At 40.7% G+C, this 21,625-nt stretch overlaps 2 protein-coding genes across 14 annotated transcripts in view; one reads left to right on the forward strand and one right to left on the reverse strand.

Annotated features, from left to right (window-relative positions):
• KIF1B (kinesin family member 1B) overlaps window positions 1–21,625 on the reverse strand; it is a 148,347-nt gene that overhangs the window by 26,546 nt on the left and 100,176 nt on the right. For 10 of the 13 annotated variants that reach the window (XM_004272374.4, XM_049712536.1, XM_049712546.1 and 7 more), the window contains 12 exons: window positions 20,920–21,013; window positions 19,647–19,795; window positions 18,081–18,259; window positions 17,788–17,925; window positions 16,364–16,612; window positions 8,901–9,019; window positions 7,833–7,918; window positions 7,358–7,487; window positions 7,020–7,182; window positions 4,255–4,345; window positions 2,367–2,485; window positions 1,654–1,709 (listed from right to left, as the gene is read on the reverse strand). In XM_004272374.4, the coding sequence (XP_004272422.1) occupies window positions 1,654–1,709; window positions 2,367–2,485; window positions 4,255–4,345; window positions 7,020–7,182; window positions 7,358–7,487; window positions 7,833–7,918; window positions 8,901–9,019; window positions 16,364–16,612; window positions 17,788–17,925; window positions 18,081–18,259; window positions 19,647–19,795; window positions 20,920–21,013 (1,573 nt within the window). The remainder of the gene's footprint in view (window positions 1–1,653; window positions 1,710–2,366; window positions 2,486–4,254; window positions 4,346–7,019; window positions 7,183–7,357; window positions 7,488–7,832; window positions 7,919–8,900; window positions 9,020–16,363; window positions 16,613–17,787; window positions 17,926–18,080; window positions 18,260–19,646; window positions 19,796–20,919; window positions 21,014–21,625) is intronic. The other 3 variants (XM_033432913.2, XM_049712565.1, XM_049712556.1) reach the window with 1 other exon arrangement.
• The window catches only part of CLSTN1 (calsyntenin 1), a 523,112-nt gene that overhangs the window by 15,931 nt on the left and 485,556 nt on the right, over window positions 1–21,625 (forward strand). The window lies entirely within an intron of this gene.

Genomic DNA, 21,625 nt, shown 5'->3' on the forward strand with positions numbered 1-21,625 from the left:
AAAGATGGCCCAGGCCACACCGCCAGCCAATTAAATCACAGTCTCTAGGGGTGGGACTCAGCCCTCTGAGAGGTTTGAAGCCCCCCCAGGTGATTCTAATGTGTGGACAAGTTTGGAAGCCACTGGTCTCATCTGTAAATACAGGATTCTGTAAATGATCTCATGTTACCCATTTTCTTCAGATGTGAATTCCATATTCTTATCTGTACTGATGAAATATATTAGCCAAAACCCCCGTATTTTCAAGAATTTCAGATTCCACATGGTGGGCATTTTGAAACACTATGTAGAAATTCTGAAATCTTGGCAATACAAAGAGGGCTCTCTGCTCTGAACCTGGGAGCAGTGGTGTGAGTCCAGTGACTTGGGATCTAATTATCGCTCAACCACTAACTAGCTATGAAACTTTGGTTGAGTCACTTAACCTCTGGGAGTCTGTCTCCTCAACTAGAAAATGAAGATCATAATATCCTGCCTACTATCTAAAAAGATGTTGTGAGGATCCACGGACACAATGCATCTAAAGGGCCTGTGTGACTCATACAGCGCTATTCAGAGGCATGGCCTATCAGCATTGTTCACCCCAGCTGAATTCCAGGTAAGCTGGTGATGATGCTAGTCAAGAAGATAACAGGGGGTTAATGGCTCTGGTGGGCATCTGAGGGTCAGAAAGCAAAACTAGAGCATTACAAAAAGCCAGCTACCAGTAAAAAAATCCTTTAAAATTAAAAATACCATTGCAAAGAATCCACACCAACAAATATAAGGAGCCCCCCCACCCCCCCCACCCCCCTGGATGATGTGAAAGGGGCATAAATAGAGAAGGTGCTTCCTAAAAATCTCTCTGAAGGAAATGTGATATGATCTTGACAATGTGCTGAACTCTACATGCAGGTCAAGTAGCAAACAGAAACGTCGGTGTTTCATACATGGAGAGCCAGGCTTTAGGACCAGCCTCTGAGGATGGTTCTAAATCTAAGGCAGAGCTAATTTTAGCTACTAACCATCTCGTTTAGGTACCCTCTCGGTCTGGCGGCTGGGAACTGGCAGAAAGAGAAAAGGCGGCATTGGGTCAGCCTCATCCTGGAAGGTGGCAATGGCGGAGGATGCGAGCACACTGGCGTGCTCAGAAAATGTGTCCAACACATGCACATTCACATAGTCAGATATGAGAAACCGAATCAGCTCAATCTTTCTCTCATGGTCTGAAGGCAGGACGGAGGCAAGGAGCACAGAGGTGGAGAATGAGCACAGGGCGGGGTGGGAATGAGGCAAGTGGGCAACGAGGAAAAGGGATGAAAATAAACAAAGAAAAATCAGAACAGGATACATGAACATGCGGAATAAACGTAATATGCAAAGGAGTGCCCAGTCACCTGACAGTTAAAGGGAGTTACACACAAAGCAGAGAGATTTAGGAGCATGGAGCTTATCAAAATCTGCAGTAAGAAGACCACAGTATCGGCGGGGATATAGAGCCCTATTGTTTGGAACTTCTTATTTCCATCAGGAACCAACAATTCTCGTTCCTACTGGACACCGGAACACACAAGGATGCACAGAAGTGGAGTAGGAATTTGAATATGATTTTTTATCTGAAAAGTCACTCAGAATAAGAGATGTACATCATACAAAGAACGCAGCTGTGCTCACCTGGCTTGGATAGTGGCATGGGCGGAGGGAAGAATCGTCGAGATGGCTGGGGTGGACTGCAAAGGAAGACAAAAGTTCTTCAAGACTAAACAGTCCCATGCTGGTGTTAGTGGCGTGTTTAAATCCCCTTTAAAAATGGATCATTTGTACTTTCAACTCTGGTACCTTATCAGATATCAGATATAAACCCACACAGTAAAACTGAGGCTAAGACATTTTGATAAAAGTCCCCTTGTAAGTCAAAGCTAATAAATAAGAAAAATTTTTCTGTTAACAAGGACACTCTGCCATCATCCCGAAGTCCCCATCATTGTCCTCCTCCCCAATTTTGATGTCTCCACTTAGAGACACACGCTTCACAGTAGCTTTATGCTTCATAAAGTTCTGGGCGGTTAGGACCAATTATACACAACTTTCAGGTTATATCCCTTATCACCTCAACTTTCTATCCTATTCAAAGTCTCTTCCTACAAAAAGACAGTACTCAAGGTCACCTGGGCAAAACTCAGTTTGCTCTACCTACAGTTAGTGACTGGGTGGCTTAGAAGAAAGATGGTGATGTTTCTGAAATGGAAACATAGGGTAATATATAAAACTGTTATTTACCTATCTTAATTCCTCAAAAGATTTCTTCTTTTCCAGCAAGTGACAGTAACAACAATAACAACAACAATAATATCAATAACAAAAATCTTTGCTCATTCGGTCCAAACCTGTTAAGCTCCTGTCCTTGCAGGTGAAGTGGGTGCTGCTGATAATGCCCAAAGACTTCAAACACGATAGGCTTGGTTTTGATATAGTCCACAAATGATTCCGTCACCTCCACTGCAATCTAATAAGGAATAAAGGCAACCTAGATTAGCGAAAGATTTATTATAGGAAAATACACATTTTTGCTGCAAACAGCACTACAGCACTTTGAGTACCCAGTATGTGCTGGGAATTTTACTATGAAGGCCTCTCACACCAAAAGAGAGGGGCTCTTCTCTGGTTTTCGTTCTACAGTTAACTTCACCAAGCTTCAGGCATTCAACACCCTCCACTGTCTGCCCCAAATGACCTCTGGCCCCTCTGCTGCCCTTCACACAATGTTTGGACTCAATCTGCTGCTCCCTTCACCTGCTCTCTCCTCCACCGTGCCTGAGGGCTGGCCCAGGCTTCAGCCGTGCCTGGGAGGCCTTCCCACATCTCTGTACCTCTGTCATCCCTGTACTTCAAGGCCCAGCTCAAATGGCAACAACAGTATGAAAAACATGACTGCAGACTCTGTGCCAGGTACAGTGCCAAGCGTGACCCACCTTTTCTTATTTACACTACAGTCTTCAGGAAGTTCCCCCACCTCCTTTCTCTACAAAAACATCCACCCCCAACAAAGAATGTAGGTTAAAAGACTCTTCCCATTAGTAGAAATAACTCTCCCTTCTCTACTCCCGTTGCATTTAATGAATACCTTTCGAATGTTTCTATATCCTGTATCACTACAGTTTAAATATGCAATTATTTCCCCTATCATAATTCTAAGCTCTTCGGAGGCATAATCTACCCTGTGATCCATCTGAGCACCCCCCCGTGGCGTCAGACACAGTCCTTGTGCACAGGAGCCAATCAATATTTATCATATACAGGCATGCTCATATTTATACAATTAAACATCAAAAAGAAAACAGTGTGTTCTGTATTTGCTTGTTCCATTTCTGGAGTTGCCCTTTCCTCTCGCATTTTAGGGAGTGGGTTATGGTTGGCAAGAGAACAAGACTGTTCAAGCAGTAGTGAAGCTCCTGGATGCTAGAGCCACGTTTCCCTGGGTTCAAACCCCACCTCTGCCTCTTCCTAGCTTTGTAACCTTGGTGAGTGACTTCGAGTGCTCTCTGCCTCGGTAATCTCAACTATAACGTGGGGATTATGATAGTATATGGCATAAGAGTGAGGATTAAATGAATTAAGACACAAAAACACACCTATAACAATGACTGACACAAAATAAGCTCTCAGTGAATGTTAGCTATTGTAATGAGGATCACGACTTTTGAACAGAGTTGAGCAAATCTTTCTAGAAGAGGTAGAAGGTCTGTTTTCTTATTCCACTTATGAGAGAGTTGTAAGGGGCATTAGAGGGCTAATCATAGAATCAGCTGCAAGGAAACAGATTCTGAATCTTAATTTAGCTACAAAATGTATTTCTTAGTTTCTACATTAATTGCAACCAAATTATTTGTCTCTTATGGTGTAAAGAATAACATATTTAACAAAACTCATATGCAACATGCTTATTATTCTAGGAAGGAAACACTAAAACAACTCACTATATTCAAACTGACAAAGAATTTATTGGCAGACCAACCCCCAGGCTACTCACAGGCTCCACTGTAATTCAGAGAAGATGCTGCCTGCTCTGTCCACTGAGGATTAGCTCAGGGCCCTGGCCGCTCCCTCCACTGTCTGTTCTCATCACAGAGCTCCCCCTACACAGCAGCTTAGATTATCAACCTTCTTCAGCTGAGAAAGCCAAAGGGCCCCCACACATGACGACTGCCTCACCCCAGCTGCTTCAAGGTACCACAAACCCGCAAAACATTTGGCAAAAACGTCCACGTCACTCACATTCTGCACATGATAAAAGCCCAGAGGACTTCCTCTGCCATTGTTTTTGAGGGGTTCAGTGGAGAACGCTTCATCATGGCGATGCAAAAAGCTTAAGAGAAAAAAAAAAAGACCCGCGTGAATTTCGTATTAATGGTTTCATCAGGATCAGCTTGGATCCCACTGGAAAGTAGCACCTTACTTAAGTAGAGTTTTTAACTGAGTCAAGTTATTTACGTTTCCTTGTAGAGAACATTTTCCATATCACTCAGATGGCATTTTAGCTGTTATGTCAAAAATGACTGAAAAATCAACTAACCCTATCACTTAGCCTTGTGAATGTATGAACAGTGAACTCGGTGAGCTCCTATTCCCTTGTAAAAGTTTTTTACTGAAATAAAAATTGTGAAATCATTTTGTACAGAAAAGATTTGGCAGATTAAAGCTTCTATAAGGTAGTATCAAAGCCTGTGGACAGCATACTTGCCTGGGAGTCTAAGACCAGCTAGGAGGAGATTCAAATATCACCTCTTCCAGGAAAACTTCCCTGACTCACTCAAACAGTTCTATGTTCCCACAGCACTAGAGACCTATTTTTCTTCAACAGCAATGATATCATTGTTTGTAATAATGTACTTATTTGCTTGTCTCCCCAAAAGACAGTGTCTCCCAGAGGGCTCTAAATGTAGAAAATACTCCTGAAATATTTGAGTCAGTGGGCTATGTTGACTTATTCTCATAAATATGAGATTTTATTGTTCTCTCTCCCTCCCTATTATTAGTCTGACATAAAAAGAAGTGGAGAATTACAGAATACTCAATTCAAAGATTTACTGCCAGATAGAAATATGCACCAGAAGGACATCGCATACTCCTGCAAGAAAAAAATGGAAATAAGAGAATACTTTTTTTTTTCTGGCTGTGCCACGCGGCATGTGGGATCTTAGTTCCCCGACCAGGGTCTGCAGTGGAAGTGCGAAGTCTTAACCACTGGACCACCAGGGAAGTCCAAGAACACTTAGAGTAGGGGGTAAAAAGACCAGGATCATGAACTACCAGTCTTCCAAATTACACTTGACCTTTGAACAACACAGGTTTGAACTGCGTGGGTCCACTTATACGTGGATTTTTTTCCATAGTAAATACTAGGGTACTGCACAATCGGCAGTTGGTTGAATCCTTAGATGCGGAACTGCGGATATGGTGGAACCCTGGATACACAGTCGGATTTTTGACTGTGCGGAGGGTCAGTGTCCTAACTCCTGAGTTGCTCAAGGGTCAACTGTAATTCACTGAGTCCGAAGACAGTGGTGTACTTCTGCCAGGCATCCAAATCACTGATGCTACATACCGCTGTGGCACTATAGCACTCCACACTACGTGTACTCTCGTCTATTTTCTTTCTTCTCATTTTCTCCTTACCTCTCTCCCTTTCCTTCTCTTACTTCTTACTCCTTTTTTTCTTCCAATTTCTTCCTCTCCAGACCACACAGTGTACCTGCCAGAGGCGCCATGAGCATCAGCTGATCTCTGATCTACACTCCAACAAGGCTCTGCTTGGAGCACATACAAATATCCTGGGGTTCCACAGAGGTGACGCATGAAATCATTCACATTGCTCTACAGCTCTGTTTTCCCTATGCAGGCCAGATGAGAGCTGATAAAAACCTCAGAAGAACTTGAGTCTTCTTTCAGCATGAGTCAACATGCCCTTTCCTCCAGAGCTAATGCCAGGTGGAGATGCTACTCTCTTTTTAGGAGATTTTAGGACAGAAGTCAACATACCACTATTGCCATTTCAGATGTCAGTTAACCAAGTAGGTCTTTTCCACAAAATACATCAGTTACTAACTGAGGCTATTAGCAAAAACACATTAAATGGGCAAAACCTACACTGGACAGATACTATTTCATCAATTATAATTACAGCAAATGATATTAGCGGCTTACCATGTAATAATCACATTTAATTGAGGACTTGGCTAAAATCTATGTAAAAAGCAATGCTGCTTTAGGACCCCAGGGAAGGCTAAGGCACATACTGAGGGGAAATGAATGGCAGAAATCTAAAGCAGCCTTTTGGTGGCACCAGTGGCAAACTGTGGGCTTTAGGAATGGGGTGGCTCAGACTTGTACTGTGGCCCTTTCCAAGTACTGAAGACGTATTGATGTTTGGGGGTATTAAAACTTAAAGATTCTCCAAAAAACTGTTTTTGGAGGTCTTGAGACGAAAGTACCTAGAGCACAGAGCTCCAGAGGGTTATAGGATAGAAAATGCTTAGAAAGTGGATGAGAAATGAAACCTGTCACATCTTCTCTACGTACTTACTAGCTTTTTTTCAGTGGATGCAGAATTTTGCTGCTCTTTAAATGACTTACATTTTCCCTTTCCCAAGTATTAAATAAGCATAATTGGCGGTTGGATAATTCATTGTTTTCGTACTTGTTTATTAACGAGACATTTCAGCACGAAGAGCATTTAAAAAGACTAATAAGTAGGCTCATCTGGATCTGATCCTATACTCCTGGCAGAGCGGGACAGTCCAAAACCAAACCTTCTAGCAGGATATGTGGCCACACTCCTCCCCACAATGAACTGTTTCATTCCATTGTAGGTTTCCAGTTCTTACTCCCATCTTGAGTGAAGAAAGCATTTTATTTCAGTGGCTGGTAGTCATTTCTCTCTCAAGAGTGTACTACCTGGCAAGTGTTACATCGCTCTATAGTGCACAAAGGACATCATCCGGGGTAAGAGCCTAGGGAGGCAGAGCAAAGGGGCGGCTTACTTGAACTGACAGAAGATATCTGCATACTCTGGGAGGATTCCGCTGGCCTGCAACACTGTTACACGGAAAGTGAAGGCACTGCCCAGTTTCAGGTGGTTGCCAATCTCTTCAGAAAATCCTTCCATTACCATCTTACCATCCAGCAAAGTGCCTGACTTCAAATCTAAAGAGGGTCAAATGAACACACATATGGTTCAAGTAACACACAAAGCACCTTTTAGAGAGTAGAGTGTACCTTTCCATCCCTAGATGATAAAAGCAACTATCTTCCTTGACAATGGTCAGTATTTTTCCCTCTTTGAAAACATATGCAATCATAGTACACTCTGATTACACACCCAAGTCATTCATTCGATTGATTTCTTCTGGAGGAGTGATGACCTCAGAACTCTGACCCTGTCCTTCCACAATCCTCAGCTCCTCCAAGGATAGACCAGAACGGGTCATTGCAACCGAAGAAAAGTCACTCTGAAAACAAGGCAGGGGTAAGTAGATGATAAAGTAGTATGACAACATATTTTCCCCCCATTTCCGTAACTTATATTTATTTGCCCAACAAATAATAGTGACTGAAAAGTTATGTGGATTAAGAGCTGCCTGAGAAAAGGCAATACAACACAATATAAATGCTGGGCCTTTACCCTCACCTCGGTCATTGTTAGACATGTCCCATATTCTATTAACTATCCTGTGGTAACCTATACTTTTTAGTTCTAGGCAGAACTGCTCTCCAGTGCTGAACATCCTCCTTACAAAACCTGCCTACTTCCTTATCCTTCCACAAGGTTTTCCTCTTCCTGGCAGATTTCTCACCTGATTAAAGTACTCGTTATCAAAAGATATTTTAGCTGTTCCTGACTGTCGAATTCCAGAACCATAATCAGGAGCTTCTTCGTCCGCTAAGTAGAGGAAAAAAAAAAAAGAAAGAAAAAAAAAGCAAGGATGAGACTACATATGGGGACAAGGAGGAATGACTCCTATTGGATTACAATAATAAAAATATATAGGAAAGTAAAATAAAAATAAATAGGAGATAGTGGCCTTTAGGGTTCTCAAACTTTAATACAAGAGGAGACACTAAAGAACAAGTCTTTTGCATGAGAAAGAAAGAGACCAAAGCAGTAAAGTCAAATAGGCTGCTTCCAACTCTACTCAGGTAAACTTACCACCTCCTTAGCTCGAATGAAACTAATGAATAAAGGATTGGTTTCATTCTTGATGTTGTTCGAATGTCATACTTAGAAATACTGATCCCTTCACTTGACAAGATTATATTCAATAATACTCAATAAATATCTGAAAATATTAGACTGTACTTGTGAAGACCTCCATAGCTCAACGCTGGTGACTATCATGCATTTCCACGGGGAAAGGCTGAAAGAGGTCACTAAATATAGCACAGCAGTTGGAAACTAAAACAGAAACGTTACAGGAAACAGCCACATTCTTTCTTCAGAATGTAGGCTGGAGCTTGGAAAAAAGTATGAAGTGTCAACATCTTGATCCACACATTGCACAACAGCAGCCAAAGTACAGAAACGTCTAGCAGAAGTATCCTGACAGAAAATTAGGCAAGAAACCGTCTGAAAATCCTGTTATTTCTGAAGCAGTTAAGGTACATCATTTAAAATGCAAATGACTTTTATAAAGGTAACCCAAGGGTTGTTCTTCATGTTAAAGGAGATCCCTTTACCCCATTATTCCAAAACAGCAGTAGCCCAAACCAAACAGGATCTACTCGTGATACTTGGGAACAACAGCTAGAAAGGAAGCAATAAAGGCTTTCTTCAGTCTGCACTGAAGCGCGGCCCTTACGGAACGGGCCTCCTTTGTCTCGAGGCAGAGGACCCACGGCCCTCATTTCAGAAGAGGGGCGCCTACCTGCGATGGCCTGCACAGCCACACGGAGAAATCCCCGCACTTCGCCCTTCTCACTGACAACGGCCACCCTGTGAATCAGGGGCACGGGGTACAGCAGGTTGCTCAGGTAAACAAATGCTCTAGAGACAGAAACCAGGAGACAAACATCTGAGCATCCCACAGGTAGAGAAGGTGGCTTTCAGATTTACTGAGAATACCTTCATGAAACTGTGAGCTGGCTTCTGGGCCCTGTCTTAAGGTCACCTCTCTGTTCTGTACTCTCAGACTGCCTCCTGTTGCTTTTTCAGAATACATAACGTATAAACAAATGCAAATGCTTGGTAAAGCAGTGGAAAAGACCAACGTACACCAAATTACTCCCTATAAGAATTACTACCATAGGTAGAGTGACCACTGGAAGTAGACTTCCAAGATACTCCTCTACAAATACTGCTACGAGTGGGAAAAGGGAGCCCATTAAGGAGTTTAACCTTTTAATGTAACTAATTACAAAGAGGTTTTTGTTTTGTTTTCCCCAATAGCTAATACAGAAATCAGCAGACAAAAATGGTCAGAGAAATGTGACTGAAATACAGTCAATAACTCTAAAATGGATTTCAAGTCACAACATTGTGGGTCTTTATTTTTACCCTAAGAAATGACTATGATCTTTAGGCAGGGTGACTGACACATATGGGCAGAAAGGCCATGTAGCCAGAAATTTCTTTGTTAGTGAGCTTATAAGAGACTCTGGATGGACATCAAGATAAATGCTAAGGGAGAAGGAGACAGCTGATCCCTAAAGGGTTGCTTTTGCTTCTAGGGTTCAAAACTTTATTCAGAAATGCATATACACGAGGTAAGACCTAACATTTTTCAACTTCAAATGAACTAGCAAAGTCATATCACATTTGTTCTCTTTTTTTCTTCTTTCATTATTTTGTAGCTATTGATTTTTTTTAAGCAACACAAACTGGTGATCACAAAGCTTGGGTGTTCATTCCAATTAGTGGGTGGGAAATAGAATCTAGTTCCTACTATTATTCCTGTCTTCCCACTTGGTATATGCTGATCTTTGAAGACAAGACAAGACAAAGAGTAAACATTTGCATCAAGAAATCATACATAACTAAATGTGACACATGCAGGCATACCTCGTTTTATTGTGTTCCACTTTCTTGCGCTTTGCAGATATTGCATTTTTTACAAATTGAAGGTTTGTGGCAACCCTGTCTCCAGCAAGGCGCCATTTTTCCAACATTTGCTTGCTTCATGACTCTGTGTCACATTTTGGTAATTCTCACACTATTTCAAACTTTTTCTTTTTTTTTTTTTTTTTTATGGTCATCTGTCATCTTTGACGTTACGGTTGTAATTGTTTAGAGGTGCCACAAACCACAACCATACAAGACACTGAACTTAACCGATAAATGTGTGTTCTGACTGCTCCAACAGGCCTTTCCCCCGTCTCTCTCCCTCTCCTTGGGCCTCCCTATTTCCTGAGACACAACAATACTGAAATTAGGACAGTTAATAACCCTACAATGGCCTCTTAAGTGTTTAAGTGAAAGGAAGAGTCTCACGTCTCTTACCTGAACTCAAAAGTTAGAAATAACTAAGCTTAGTGAGGAAGGCATGTTGAAAGCTGAGACAGGCTGAAAGCAAGGCCTCTTGTGCCAGTCAGACAAGTTGTGACTGCAAAGGAAAAGCTCTTGAAGGAAATTAAAAGTGCTACTCCAGTGAATACACAAGTGATATAAGAAAGCAAAAAAGCCTTATTGATGATATAGAGAAAGTTTTAGTGGTCTGGATAGAAGATCAAAACAGCCACAACATTCCCTTAAGCCAAAGCCTAATCCAGAGCAAGGCTCTAACTGTCTTCAGTTCTATGAAGGCCAAGAGAGGTAAAGAAGCTACAGAAGAAAAGTTTGGAGCTATCAGAGGTTGGTTCATGATGTTTAAGGAAAGAAGTCGTCTCCATAACATAAAAGTGCAAAGGGAAGCAGAAGTGCTAATGTAGAAGCTGCAGCAAAGTATCCAGAAGTCCCAGCTAAGTTATTAATGAAGGTGGCTACACTGAATAAGAATTTCAGTGCAGATGAAACAGCCTTTTATTGGAGGAAGATGCCATCTAAGACTTTCAGAGCTAGAGGGAAGTAAATGTCTAGCTTCAAAGGACAGACTGACTTTCTTGTTAGGGGCTAATGCAACTAGTGACCTGTAGTTGAAGCCAATGATTGTTTACCATTCTGAAAATCTTAGGGCCTTTAAGAATTATGCTAAATCTACTCTGCCTGTTTTCTATAAATGAAACAACAAAGCCTAGATGACAGCACATCTGTTTACAACATGGTTTACTGAATATTTTAAGCCCACTGTTGAGACCGACTGCTCAGGGCAAAAAAAAAAAAAAAGAGCCCTTTCAAAATATTACTGCTCACTGACAATGCACCTGGTAACCCAAGAGCTCTGATGGAGATTAATATTTTCGTGCCTGTTAACACAACACGCATTCTGCAGCCCATGTGTCAAGGAGTAATTCTGACTTTCAAGTCTTGTTATTTAAGAAATACATTTTGAAAGGCTACAGCTGCCATAGACAGTGACTTCTTTGATGGATCTGGAAAGGATTGTAGGTGCCATTAGGAACATCTGTGATTTGTGGGAAGAGGTCAAAATATCATCAATATTAACAGGAGTTTGGAAGAAGTTGACTCCAACCCTCATGGATGACTTTGAGGGATTCAAGACTTCAGTGGAGAAAGTAAATGCAGACGCGGTAGAAATAGCAAGAGAACAAGAATTAGAAGTGGAGCCTGAAGATGGGACTGGATTACTATAGTCTCATGATAAAACTTTAATGGGTGAAGAGTTGCTTCTTATGGATGAGCAAAGAAAGTGGTTTCTTGAGATGGAATCTACTTCCAGTGAAGATGCTGGGAAATGACAACAAAGGATTTAAAATATTACATAAACACAGCTGATAAAGCAATGGCAGGGTCTGAGTGGACTGACTCCAATTTTGAAAGTTCTACTGTGGGTTAGATGCTATCGAACAGCAACCTCCACCAGCAAAAAGCCTGCTTCACTGAAGGCTCAGATGACGGCTAGCATATTCCTTTTAGCAGTAAAGTATTTTTTTTTTTTTTTTTTTTTTTTTTTTTGCGGTACACGGGCTTCTCACTGTTGTGGCCTCTCCCATTGTGGAGCACAGCCTCCGGACGCACAGGCTCAGCGGCCATGGCTCACGGGCTCAGCCACTCCGTGGCATGTGGGATCTTCCCGGACCGGGGCACGAACCCGAGTCCTCTGCATCGGCAGGCGGACTCCCAACCACTGCGCCACCAGGGAAGCCCAGTAAAGTATTTTTTAATTAAGGTACATACACTGGTTTTTTTAGACATAATGCTTTGCACGCTTAATAGACCAAATGTAATGTAAACATAACTTTAATATGCATTGGGAGAACAAAAAAGGCACGTGACTGGCTTTATAGCAATATTTGCTTTTATTGCAGTGGTCTGGAAACAAATCAGCAATATCTCCGAGGTATGCCTGCATGCATGTCTGCACCTTTTCCTGCTCTGAATCTACTTTAAAACAAAGAAAAGGAAGATGGAGCGGATTCTTGGGATTTCAACTCCAAGTAATGAAAACAATTCTGAAAATTGACAAAATACACCACAGAAAAACAAATGTTAATAAAACTGAAAGACCATAAATGAAACATGAATGAAAGTATAACAAAAATAATTGCAAGTGGACACTGAATCAGATCAAATGATGTCTACTTCCCTTTCAGTCTGCTCCAAAGGTGGGGGAGGGCAATGCTAAAAAAGAGGGATAAAGCTCCGTTGTACAAACATTTTTAAAAGAAAAGTCTAAAAAGGATTACAAACAAGAGTCTCAAACATCAACTACTGTGATAGAGTTTAAAGACTACGAATTTGGCATAAGGTACCAAATGGATAATTTCACTTTCAAAGTCAGCACACATACAGACCACCTTCATTTCTCACTGGCATTCCAGCCACTGCCCGCGTTCAATGCCTTGGCCATTAAAGAGCCATCGTATATGCTGTCTGCTGTCCTCTCTGAGCTCTTCTACCCACCTCATGCCTTTGATTTCACATCATATTCCAAATACCACTCTCTTATGACAGGTCCCCCTAGTGTTTTATGATCTCAGTAACACACAACTCCATCATTGCTATGATTTCCATTTATTTATGTAATTATTTGTCTGTCTCACCCACCAGACTGAAAACCCAGGAGGGCAGGAACCATGTCTGGTCAATAAATATCTGGTGTGTGTTAGTAGAGTGATTGAACATCTATGTACATAAGTGAATGGGAAAGTGATCTGTCCTCTATCTTTAAGTAGAAGTGGAAGATTTTTCCAGAAAAATGGGTTAAACCAGAGGTAGAGAAGCAAAGCCATTCAACTTTATATTAGGTTGATTTTTCAAAGCCATACTCATGATGGATATTAACTATATAGGACATGTTTAGATTCCTAACCATATTTAATTTGTATAGCTATTTTTATACTTAAAAGTAGCTACTCAAAAACAGGAACCCCTGTTTTTAATTACAATAAAGTACTGTTTGCACAAACGTTAAAGAAGAATCTCCGTTCTGTCTATGGCAACGGCTACTCCAAAAGTGGAAGGATAGGAAGTATTCTTGTAAATTTCCCTTTTTAGAAGAGAGAATTCTATAATTCAATGGCAGTGGCGTGTGCATCGGCACTGTGACTACACAACTGCACAGTCACTAGACAGCTCCTTGTCTTATTATTATAACACAGGCTTTGGTCCAAAATCAATGCTTTGGGCTCTATAAATGTTCTCGTTCTCTTACGAAGTTTTTTAAATTAGAATTTTTATAATTATTCTTCATTCTTGAGAATCCTTGTACCTTGACCTAGCAGACTGAAAGAGAACAGGGACGAGAGAGGGGAAGATGTAAAGGATGTATTAGCATAAAGTTCTATGAAGTTACATAAAAAGGGTAACAAATTCTGTCAACATAAAGATAATAAAAACCAGCATAATTATGATCAGTTACAGAAAGAATGTCAGTTCAGGTACTTAGGTCACAGAATAACCAGGAGACTTTTAACCCAGAACACTAGCCTAAATACATTACATTTCATCCCAAATGACGATGGATGATTCATAACATCCCAGCATGCCATAAGAGAATAGCTAAAGGGACAAGCTCTTTTAATTTTCATATAAAAATTCACCAGAGGCAGCCAAGGCCATGAATCAAAACCTATAAATGGAATTTTACAAAAAACTGGAAAATTTTATAAGTAAATTGTATTTGCAATTATGTGCTAATACGGGAAATCTAATCCCGTGAATCACAAAAACAGCACAGAAGTTACTCCTCTTACACAGAGAATGACTGGTACGTAACTGGGTGATGTTGCATTATTACAAATTGTTTGTAGGTAAGAAATGCAGTCGAGGGTGAAAATAAAGAGCTATCCTTCACTCTGCTGACTGCTATGATTTCACCTTCTCCCCTAATACTTTTCTTGCAAAGCAAAGTCAGTTTTAGAATCTGGGAACCCAAAGAAATGGAAAGGTCAATTCCTGAGCCACAGCTCCACAAATAATTTATTTGAAAATCAAAGTAGAGCTGATTGCCTTATACCTACACTTAAATCTGATATGATTAAAATGAGAGAAAATACATATATCTTAACACAGAGAATTTCCACATTACGTGGGATTTTCATACAACTGGCTCAAAATACAAATGCTTCTGAGTAGAATTCTGAGTAGAACCAGGATATTCATTTTGCTAGTGTGGATGAAAGAATACAAAAGATGAAAAAGATCTTTAATGCTTTTTCTTCTCCCTACCTAACTCTTCAGTTTATACTTCAGAACCTAACAGGTCTCCGTTTTAGTTGCTTGTCCTAAGTTAGGTCGGTGTTCTTTCCACCACACCACATAGGGTGAAGCTACCTATTCCTCATGTGTGATAATGTAGAACAAAGTGAGCAGCGTGAGAAGCTGCAAGACTGGCATCAGGACCAAGCAGTTTGTGGATAAAAACTTGATTCCAACTTCCGACCCTCTCAGAAGAGGACGGAAACAGCCATAAAGTAAGGAAAGCATTATGGTCCCATTATTTGTACACAGAAGTACCCTTCTCAATTTTAATATAAATCAGCTTCTCTGAAATTCTAAGCATCTATTCCTGGCAATACACCAGACAGTATTCATGGTTGTATAATCCTTTATATTTATTCATGGAAAAACTGAATAAATGCCCCTTTACCATTGTAAAACCCCAAGACTGTCTAATAGTACAGCCCACAGTCATAATTGAGGCTTTAATTTCTATCAAAAAGCTTTTCTTTTCCCCCTTTCCATAAAAGTGATCATCTTCTACATTATTTATTTAGTTCTCACCAGGTAATCAACACCATACTCTGAGCTAAGTTTTAGAACCTTGTGTCCCTAATGGGTCAGGAGACTCGCTGCACTTTCATAGTTTTAGATAACTGGTGCTTATCCACTAACACTAATATAATTTCCCTTATTTTTAAAGGGTTCAACAACATGTGGTTTTAATGCAGTGTTGAAATTAAATCAAAACATAGACATAATTTTTTGTTAATTCAGTGAGTGCTGCACTGTTGAATTTGTAATTAAAATTACTTCAGAATGAAGACTGGATATAGACAAAGACCCCAGTATTAGGAACATGTGCCTGAGAGCTCTGCATCACTGACAGATGGGGCCAGAGACAATGCCTTGGTTTGGTAAGCTGAACTTAACACAAAGCAGTGTCATGGAGCACTGAACAAATATCCATTGTTGATGGTTTCAACAGATAATTTTATGAGATTCATCATTATAATGCCTATAGGTAAAATCTTAGCACAAGCCAAAGATCTATGAAACTGGCCAAAGAAAGGCATCCATTTTAGTTAGACAAAGAGGAAACTTCACGCTCTTGAGTCTTTTCTGGACTCACAGACTAAGCAAGAAATAAACCTAACACTACTCCTGATTCCACTTCTGTCCTCGCGATTCCTGCTGATGCCACGAGTCCTTTCAGCCTAGCCTTGGACTTGCTCTGCTATCCTTCACACGTTGCCCTTTTGCTTTCTAGCTCACATTCCCACAAAGAGGAAACATCAGACACAATGACATTGTTCAACTCCGTAACAGTGTGACTCTTAGCTTTGATTATTTTCTCCTCTGGGGTCTCCCCCTTCAGAACAAAATTACAGGGCAGTTTGAGACAAGGAATCCTCCACGGAGAGTGTCCACACGCTGCCGCATGCCGTACCGAGTAGGCCAAGTACCTCACAGATGCTGCCTGAGGGCTCTCTCAGCCAGATCAGCGTGTCATGAATTGAACTGGCTAAAGCAAAATTGTCCAAAATTGCACAAGGAGCCTCTTTAGAGCAAGAGCTGGTCCCTTTTTGCCTTTCTCACTTTAACCTCACCAACCTTCCCACTAAAATGAACCATGGGGATCTGTCGTAAAACGGGTCATGCCCATCACTGAAGAGATCTGATCCCTCCTCCGTCCCTGCGTCAGAGCCGGTGTCATCCACGAATGCCTCATCATCAAAATCCTCCATCTCATCTTGCTGCTCGTCAGCCAGCTCAGTGATGTCGGAATCGGCCGTGGAAAAAGTGGGGGAGGGCGTGCGGTCAGCAAGGCGCTCATTCACACAGCCGTGGAAAATGGGGGCGCTAGACACCAGGTAAGATGCCGACGGACACAGCCAAGGAGAGAGGAATAGTTGGTTAAACAGGAAGCTACAGCTGCCAACAGGACAGAACCCACTGGGGAACCAAAACAACACAAGCAAGTGGAAAAGCAAAGGGATAAAATAAGCATAAATCATCTGGCTCAGGTGAAATGGAACAAGGACTGATCCTTGGAATGAGAAAAGCAAAGGAAATACATGAGTAGAATATCCGAGGTAAACAATGTGCTGTAAAACATTTAAGTTCTCCAGTTCACACAAAAAATCAGCAGCCAGGTCTCAAAGGAGCCACTCAATATTAGGTGAAATAATAAGGTTTAAATCTTTACTCCAATTCCCATGTCATCTCTGAGCAGAAAACAAAACAGATGAAATGGTATATGGCAAAGCAGGTATGTGCCTTGCTTGGGTAAGACGTGTTTGGCCAATTCATCTCTTTGAAAACGCTCTACTATCAGAGTAGACTGGAAAAGACTTACTTCATTTCTACAAAATACTATGACTTCAGCTCCACCTTTTAACCCAGTTCCTTTAAAACTGTTGGAAAGTTTTTGCAATTAGAAAATTTTTCAAATTCTGAAATCATTAAGGTGAAAACTTATACTTCTCTGCTTTAAAAATTCTAAACCTCTAAGAACGTGACTCACTATGGACTCACGTTAAATGCTGAAAGTAAAGTATACACAAAAAAGGCTCAGGTGGATTACTAAGGTGTGCAATTATTCACTCTTGGCAAAGACTAAAGTGAGATGAACTGCTTTAAAAATTAAAGTGAGGACAATCATGGAGAGACTGCAGTCTGATAAACTGGATGTCATACTGTGATTTTAAACTATGCAGGATACAGACACAGGTTTCCTTTTTCTTTTAAATCTATCTTGGTCAAGTGTAAGACATTTTGTGAATGAGCTGACAGGCAGGGAAGACTGTCAGTTACTGTGATTGAAAGTCTGAAACTTAAAAAAAATGTGCCTGTTGGGTAAAACTAAAGGGAAATATACCAAATGACACAGTGGCTGTGTATGAGTGGATAAGATTATAAATGGGGCTTTTTTGTACTTTTTCTTTAACTTCCTGTAATATCTGCTAAGCCTTTAAACAATTAAAATAAAACCATTCATTACCTGAAAAGAAGACACCAATAAAATCATTACTTACCTTCCTACAAGTTTGAACCAATGGAATCGATCATAAAATGGATCGCTGCCAGTCATGGTGGTTTCACTTTCATCTTGGGCGCTGGAGGCCATCTCACCTGCCCTGTCATACATCTCTCGCATCAAATCCAGCCTCTGCCTGTACAGTAACCATAAAGTGTGCTGGGTTAGTATCACAAGGTCACATCAAAATTTCATCTTGGAAGTATCTTCCATGTAAGATTTTAAAAAGCTGCTCCCACCATTTAATGATATTAAATAAGAATAAAGGCTTTATGCATGACATTTTCATACTTAAGTTTCGCCAAAGACCAATAATGTGTTGCTCCGTTTTTCAGATCCTGGACTTCTACGGCCACCACTGTACGAGGGAACGGTCTGTCTTCCTGAGTTTTTTCCATCTCAGTGGGAAGTAATTCAGGAGGCAAAGGGGAGTACAACGTGTCAGTCAGAAGAACAAACTGAAACTGCACCTAAATGGAAGGAAGAAACCATCGACAAACGGCCTTTCTGTTTTTAGCAAGTAAGTTTTGGAAACAAGGCAATATAATCACGCCTGATGGGAAGGAGGTCAAACAGCAGCACATGCTCAACAGCTTGTGATCAACTGAAAAAAGTGGCCACTTGTATATTAATCATTAAGCTATTTACAGACTTTGTTTTCCTAGCCTGGCACAGTGTTTTTGCACAACCTAAAATCTCAATAAATATACTTTGGTTGACTGAACGAAGACTTCTGTAGAGAACAAATGGTGGACCCAGGAGTGCACCCTCACCCACTAATGAGAGAGGGTGGAGGCATGCTAAGGTTTTCCATTTTAAATTCAGAGGATTACAACTATTACTCTTAAAACTGTTACCACAGGCTAAGTGCTTTGCATTCATCATGTCATTTATTTCTTGATACCACCCTATATTTTCACCAACTATTAATGAAATGCTATATACAGCTATAAGACAAAAAGATAGTCCCTGCCATCTTTTAGTCTATTTGAAGAGGGAAATAGTTAATAAATGATTACAAAATGAGATGGGGTTATGAATGAATAAGACGTCTTATCCCCATTTTACAGAACTAGAATATAGCCCTCGGAGAAGATAATGATTTTTCCCAAAGCCAGGCGGTCTGTGCTCTTACCTACTTCACAGTATTGCCCCTCCCACCCCGCCCCCTGTAAATCTTAGCCATCAGGAGACTGTTAAACCGTGGGACATAAAGAAGAATAAATCTAAGATGTGGTGTGATGTTTCAGTAATATTAATTACCACGTCTAGGCACTACTTCAGCACCTTCCATGCATTCACTCTCATCTCTCACAAAATCCCTGGGTGGCAGGCACTGTTGCCAAACCCATTTTGCAGGTGAGGGACTGGAGGCCTGGGGCTATTAGGGTCAAACAACTGGGAGAGCTGGGGTTGGAACCTGGCTGTCTGGGTGCAGAGTGTACGCGCCTGTCCATTACACAAAACTGCCTCTCAGACCCTAGAAGATGAGAGGGCACATAGGACTTAGAAGTGCCAACTTAATGGTAGAAAACTAAAAGAAAATTGAGATTTTCAGAAACCCAAGAGAAGTATTCTGCTACCAATATGTTTCTCTAGCTCCTGTCAGGAATACGGTCTCCTTGCTTGTAAAATAAGCTAGAAAACATGTTATTTTAAAATTTTCATTTAACAAATATTTAGTTAGTACCTACTATGTTCCAGGTACATATATTAAATACAGGCATATAGAAACCTGTTTCATAGCAAAAAGCTGCTGAGTTCACCCAAGGGAAAGGTTAGCTCAAGATGAGGACCATGAAGCCCACCAGGCTCAGCTCTGCCTCCAGATGGTCCATGTTCCCACACACTCCGTACCTTCTTCTTCAATTCCACACTGATGGCATTGGCCTCCTTCAGGTAAACGGCATTGCCCCAGAGTAAGTCCCTTAATGAGGTAAACTGGTGAGACTTCCACTTCCGGAAGGCCCACTGGGCCAGCTCAAATTCATGTTGTGTCCAAGGAACTGAAAGAGCAAACGAAGTATATTGAATGGTGATCTCATAACCATGTAGAAATTATATCCCTCCTCTACCTCATCTCTTTCATCAAGTATTTTCCAGTTTTCCTCCATTCTTTTTTAAGATACACCTTAATGTGTGGCTTATAATAAAGAAAAACCCCTAGTACGTTGTACAACTTCAAATATATCTATTTTTCTTTCTAGTATAGGAAAAAGAAGGTCATATTTCACATAGATATTTATTTTTTATTTTTAAATATTTATTTATTTATTTAGCCTGTGCCGGGTCTTAGTTGTAGCACGTGGGCTCTTTGTTGAGGCATGCGGGATCTTTAGTTGTGGCATACGGGACCTTTTTTTTCAGTTGTGGCATGCAGACTCTTAGTTGCGCGGACTCTTAAGTTGCGTGGATTCTTAGTTGCAGCATGCCTGCAGGATCTAGTTCCCCGACCAGGGATCGAACCCAGGCCCCCTGCATTGGGAGCATGGAGTCTTACCCACTGGACCACCAGGGAAGCCCCTCACATGGATATTTAAAAATAAAGAATTTAGTACATAAATTAAGAGTTCCTTCAAAGTTATTATGAAGGCTTGAGATTACTGAGAGGTTGGATAGAAAAATGAAATGTGATGAATGTTCATACTGCATTGTAAGGGAGTAACTAACCATTAAAGCCCTAATTCAACTAAGAAATTCTAGAAAACTTAAGACAGGTAGGCAGGACTAAGCAATGTGATTAGCAATCTGCCAGAAATAGCTTTAATGTACGCTGACATATTCCAAAGCCCTCACTCGGAAATCCCTGACATAAACCAGAAAATAAAACAGAGTATCTTAACAAAGATTAAGCTCTATATTTATTTGCAACATATATGTGAACTTCATATGTACAGTAATATGAGACAGTTTATATAAATTGCCCAACAGATTTCTATGGAGACTATGCTCAGATAGATGGCTTGTGTTCTAATAGACACTATGAGCCCCATCCCCACCTCACAGAGTACAGCCTGGATTCTCAGCATTGAGCATCTTTTAAATCATCTTTAAATCAGCTCAGTAATTTGACAGCACAGATCCGAAACATATATCAATAAAGAGGAAAGTTTCAGTCTCTATATTTCACCTTCTTCCTCCTCTTCTTCCTCTTCAGTTGTTTCTGCTGCCAGGGATCTCGTCTCCACCTGCTTCTGCAAGGCCTGCAATTTACTCTCATAATCCTGAACGAAAAGAAAGGAGATAACATGTAGGAGAGAGAGGACATAAGAAGGAAGGAAAAGAAAAAAGAAAGGAAGATTGGGGCAAGGTAGAGATTGCAAAAGACAAAGAAAAGAGAAGATTGAGGTAGGAAACAACAGTGAAAAGAAAGACATACAAAGAAATGCTTCAGAAAAAAGCCATAAAGCACACAAAATAGTCTGCAATGGGTAAATGCTTTAAAAGATCTTGTGTTCCACGGAATTTAACTGCAGTCTCTCTGTTTCTACTCCCTCAGACTCAAGAGTTCTGTACTTGGGGTTGTGGTAGAGGAGAGGGGGGATTTTGAAGGAAAAATGCATGTGTCCCTTAAATGTTAAAATACACTTAAATAGTATCTTTACACATCCAAGAATTCTGGAGAAAACAACACTGGAAAAGATTAAATTCACCAGTATTGCCAAGAGTTCTAATTATCTAACTGTTTGGATGGGGAAAAGAATTCAGACTGTAGACCCTGAAGCTCCCTATGGATGAAATATTACTATCTTTGCAGCTGTAGGATGAGTTTAGCCTTCAGGTAACCAAAAGATCACAGTGCTCTTAGGATTGAAATAATCTATATATTGCATTTA

The sequence above is a fragment of the Orcinus orca genome, chromosome 1 (genome assembly GCF_937001465.1).
Source record: "Orcinus orca chromosome 1, mOrcOrc1.1, whole genome shotgun sequence".
In the NCBI taxonomy this organism is placed as follows: Eukaryota; Metazoa; Chordata; class Mammalia; order Artiodactyla; family Delphinidae; genus Orcinus; species Orcinus orca.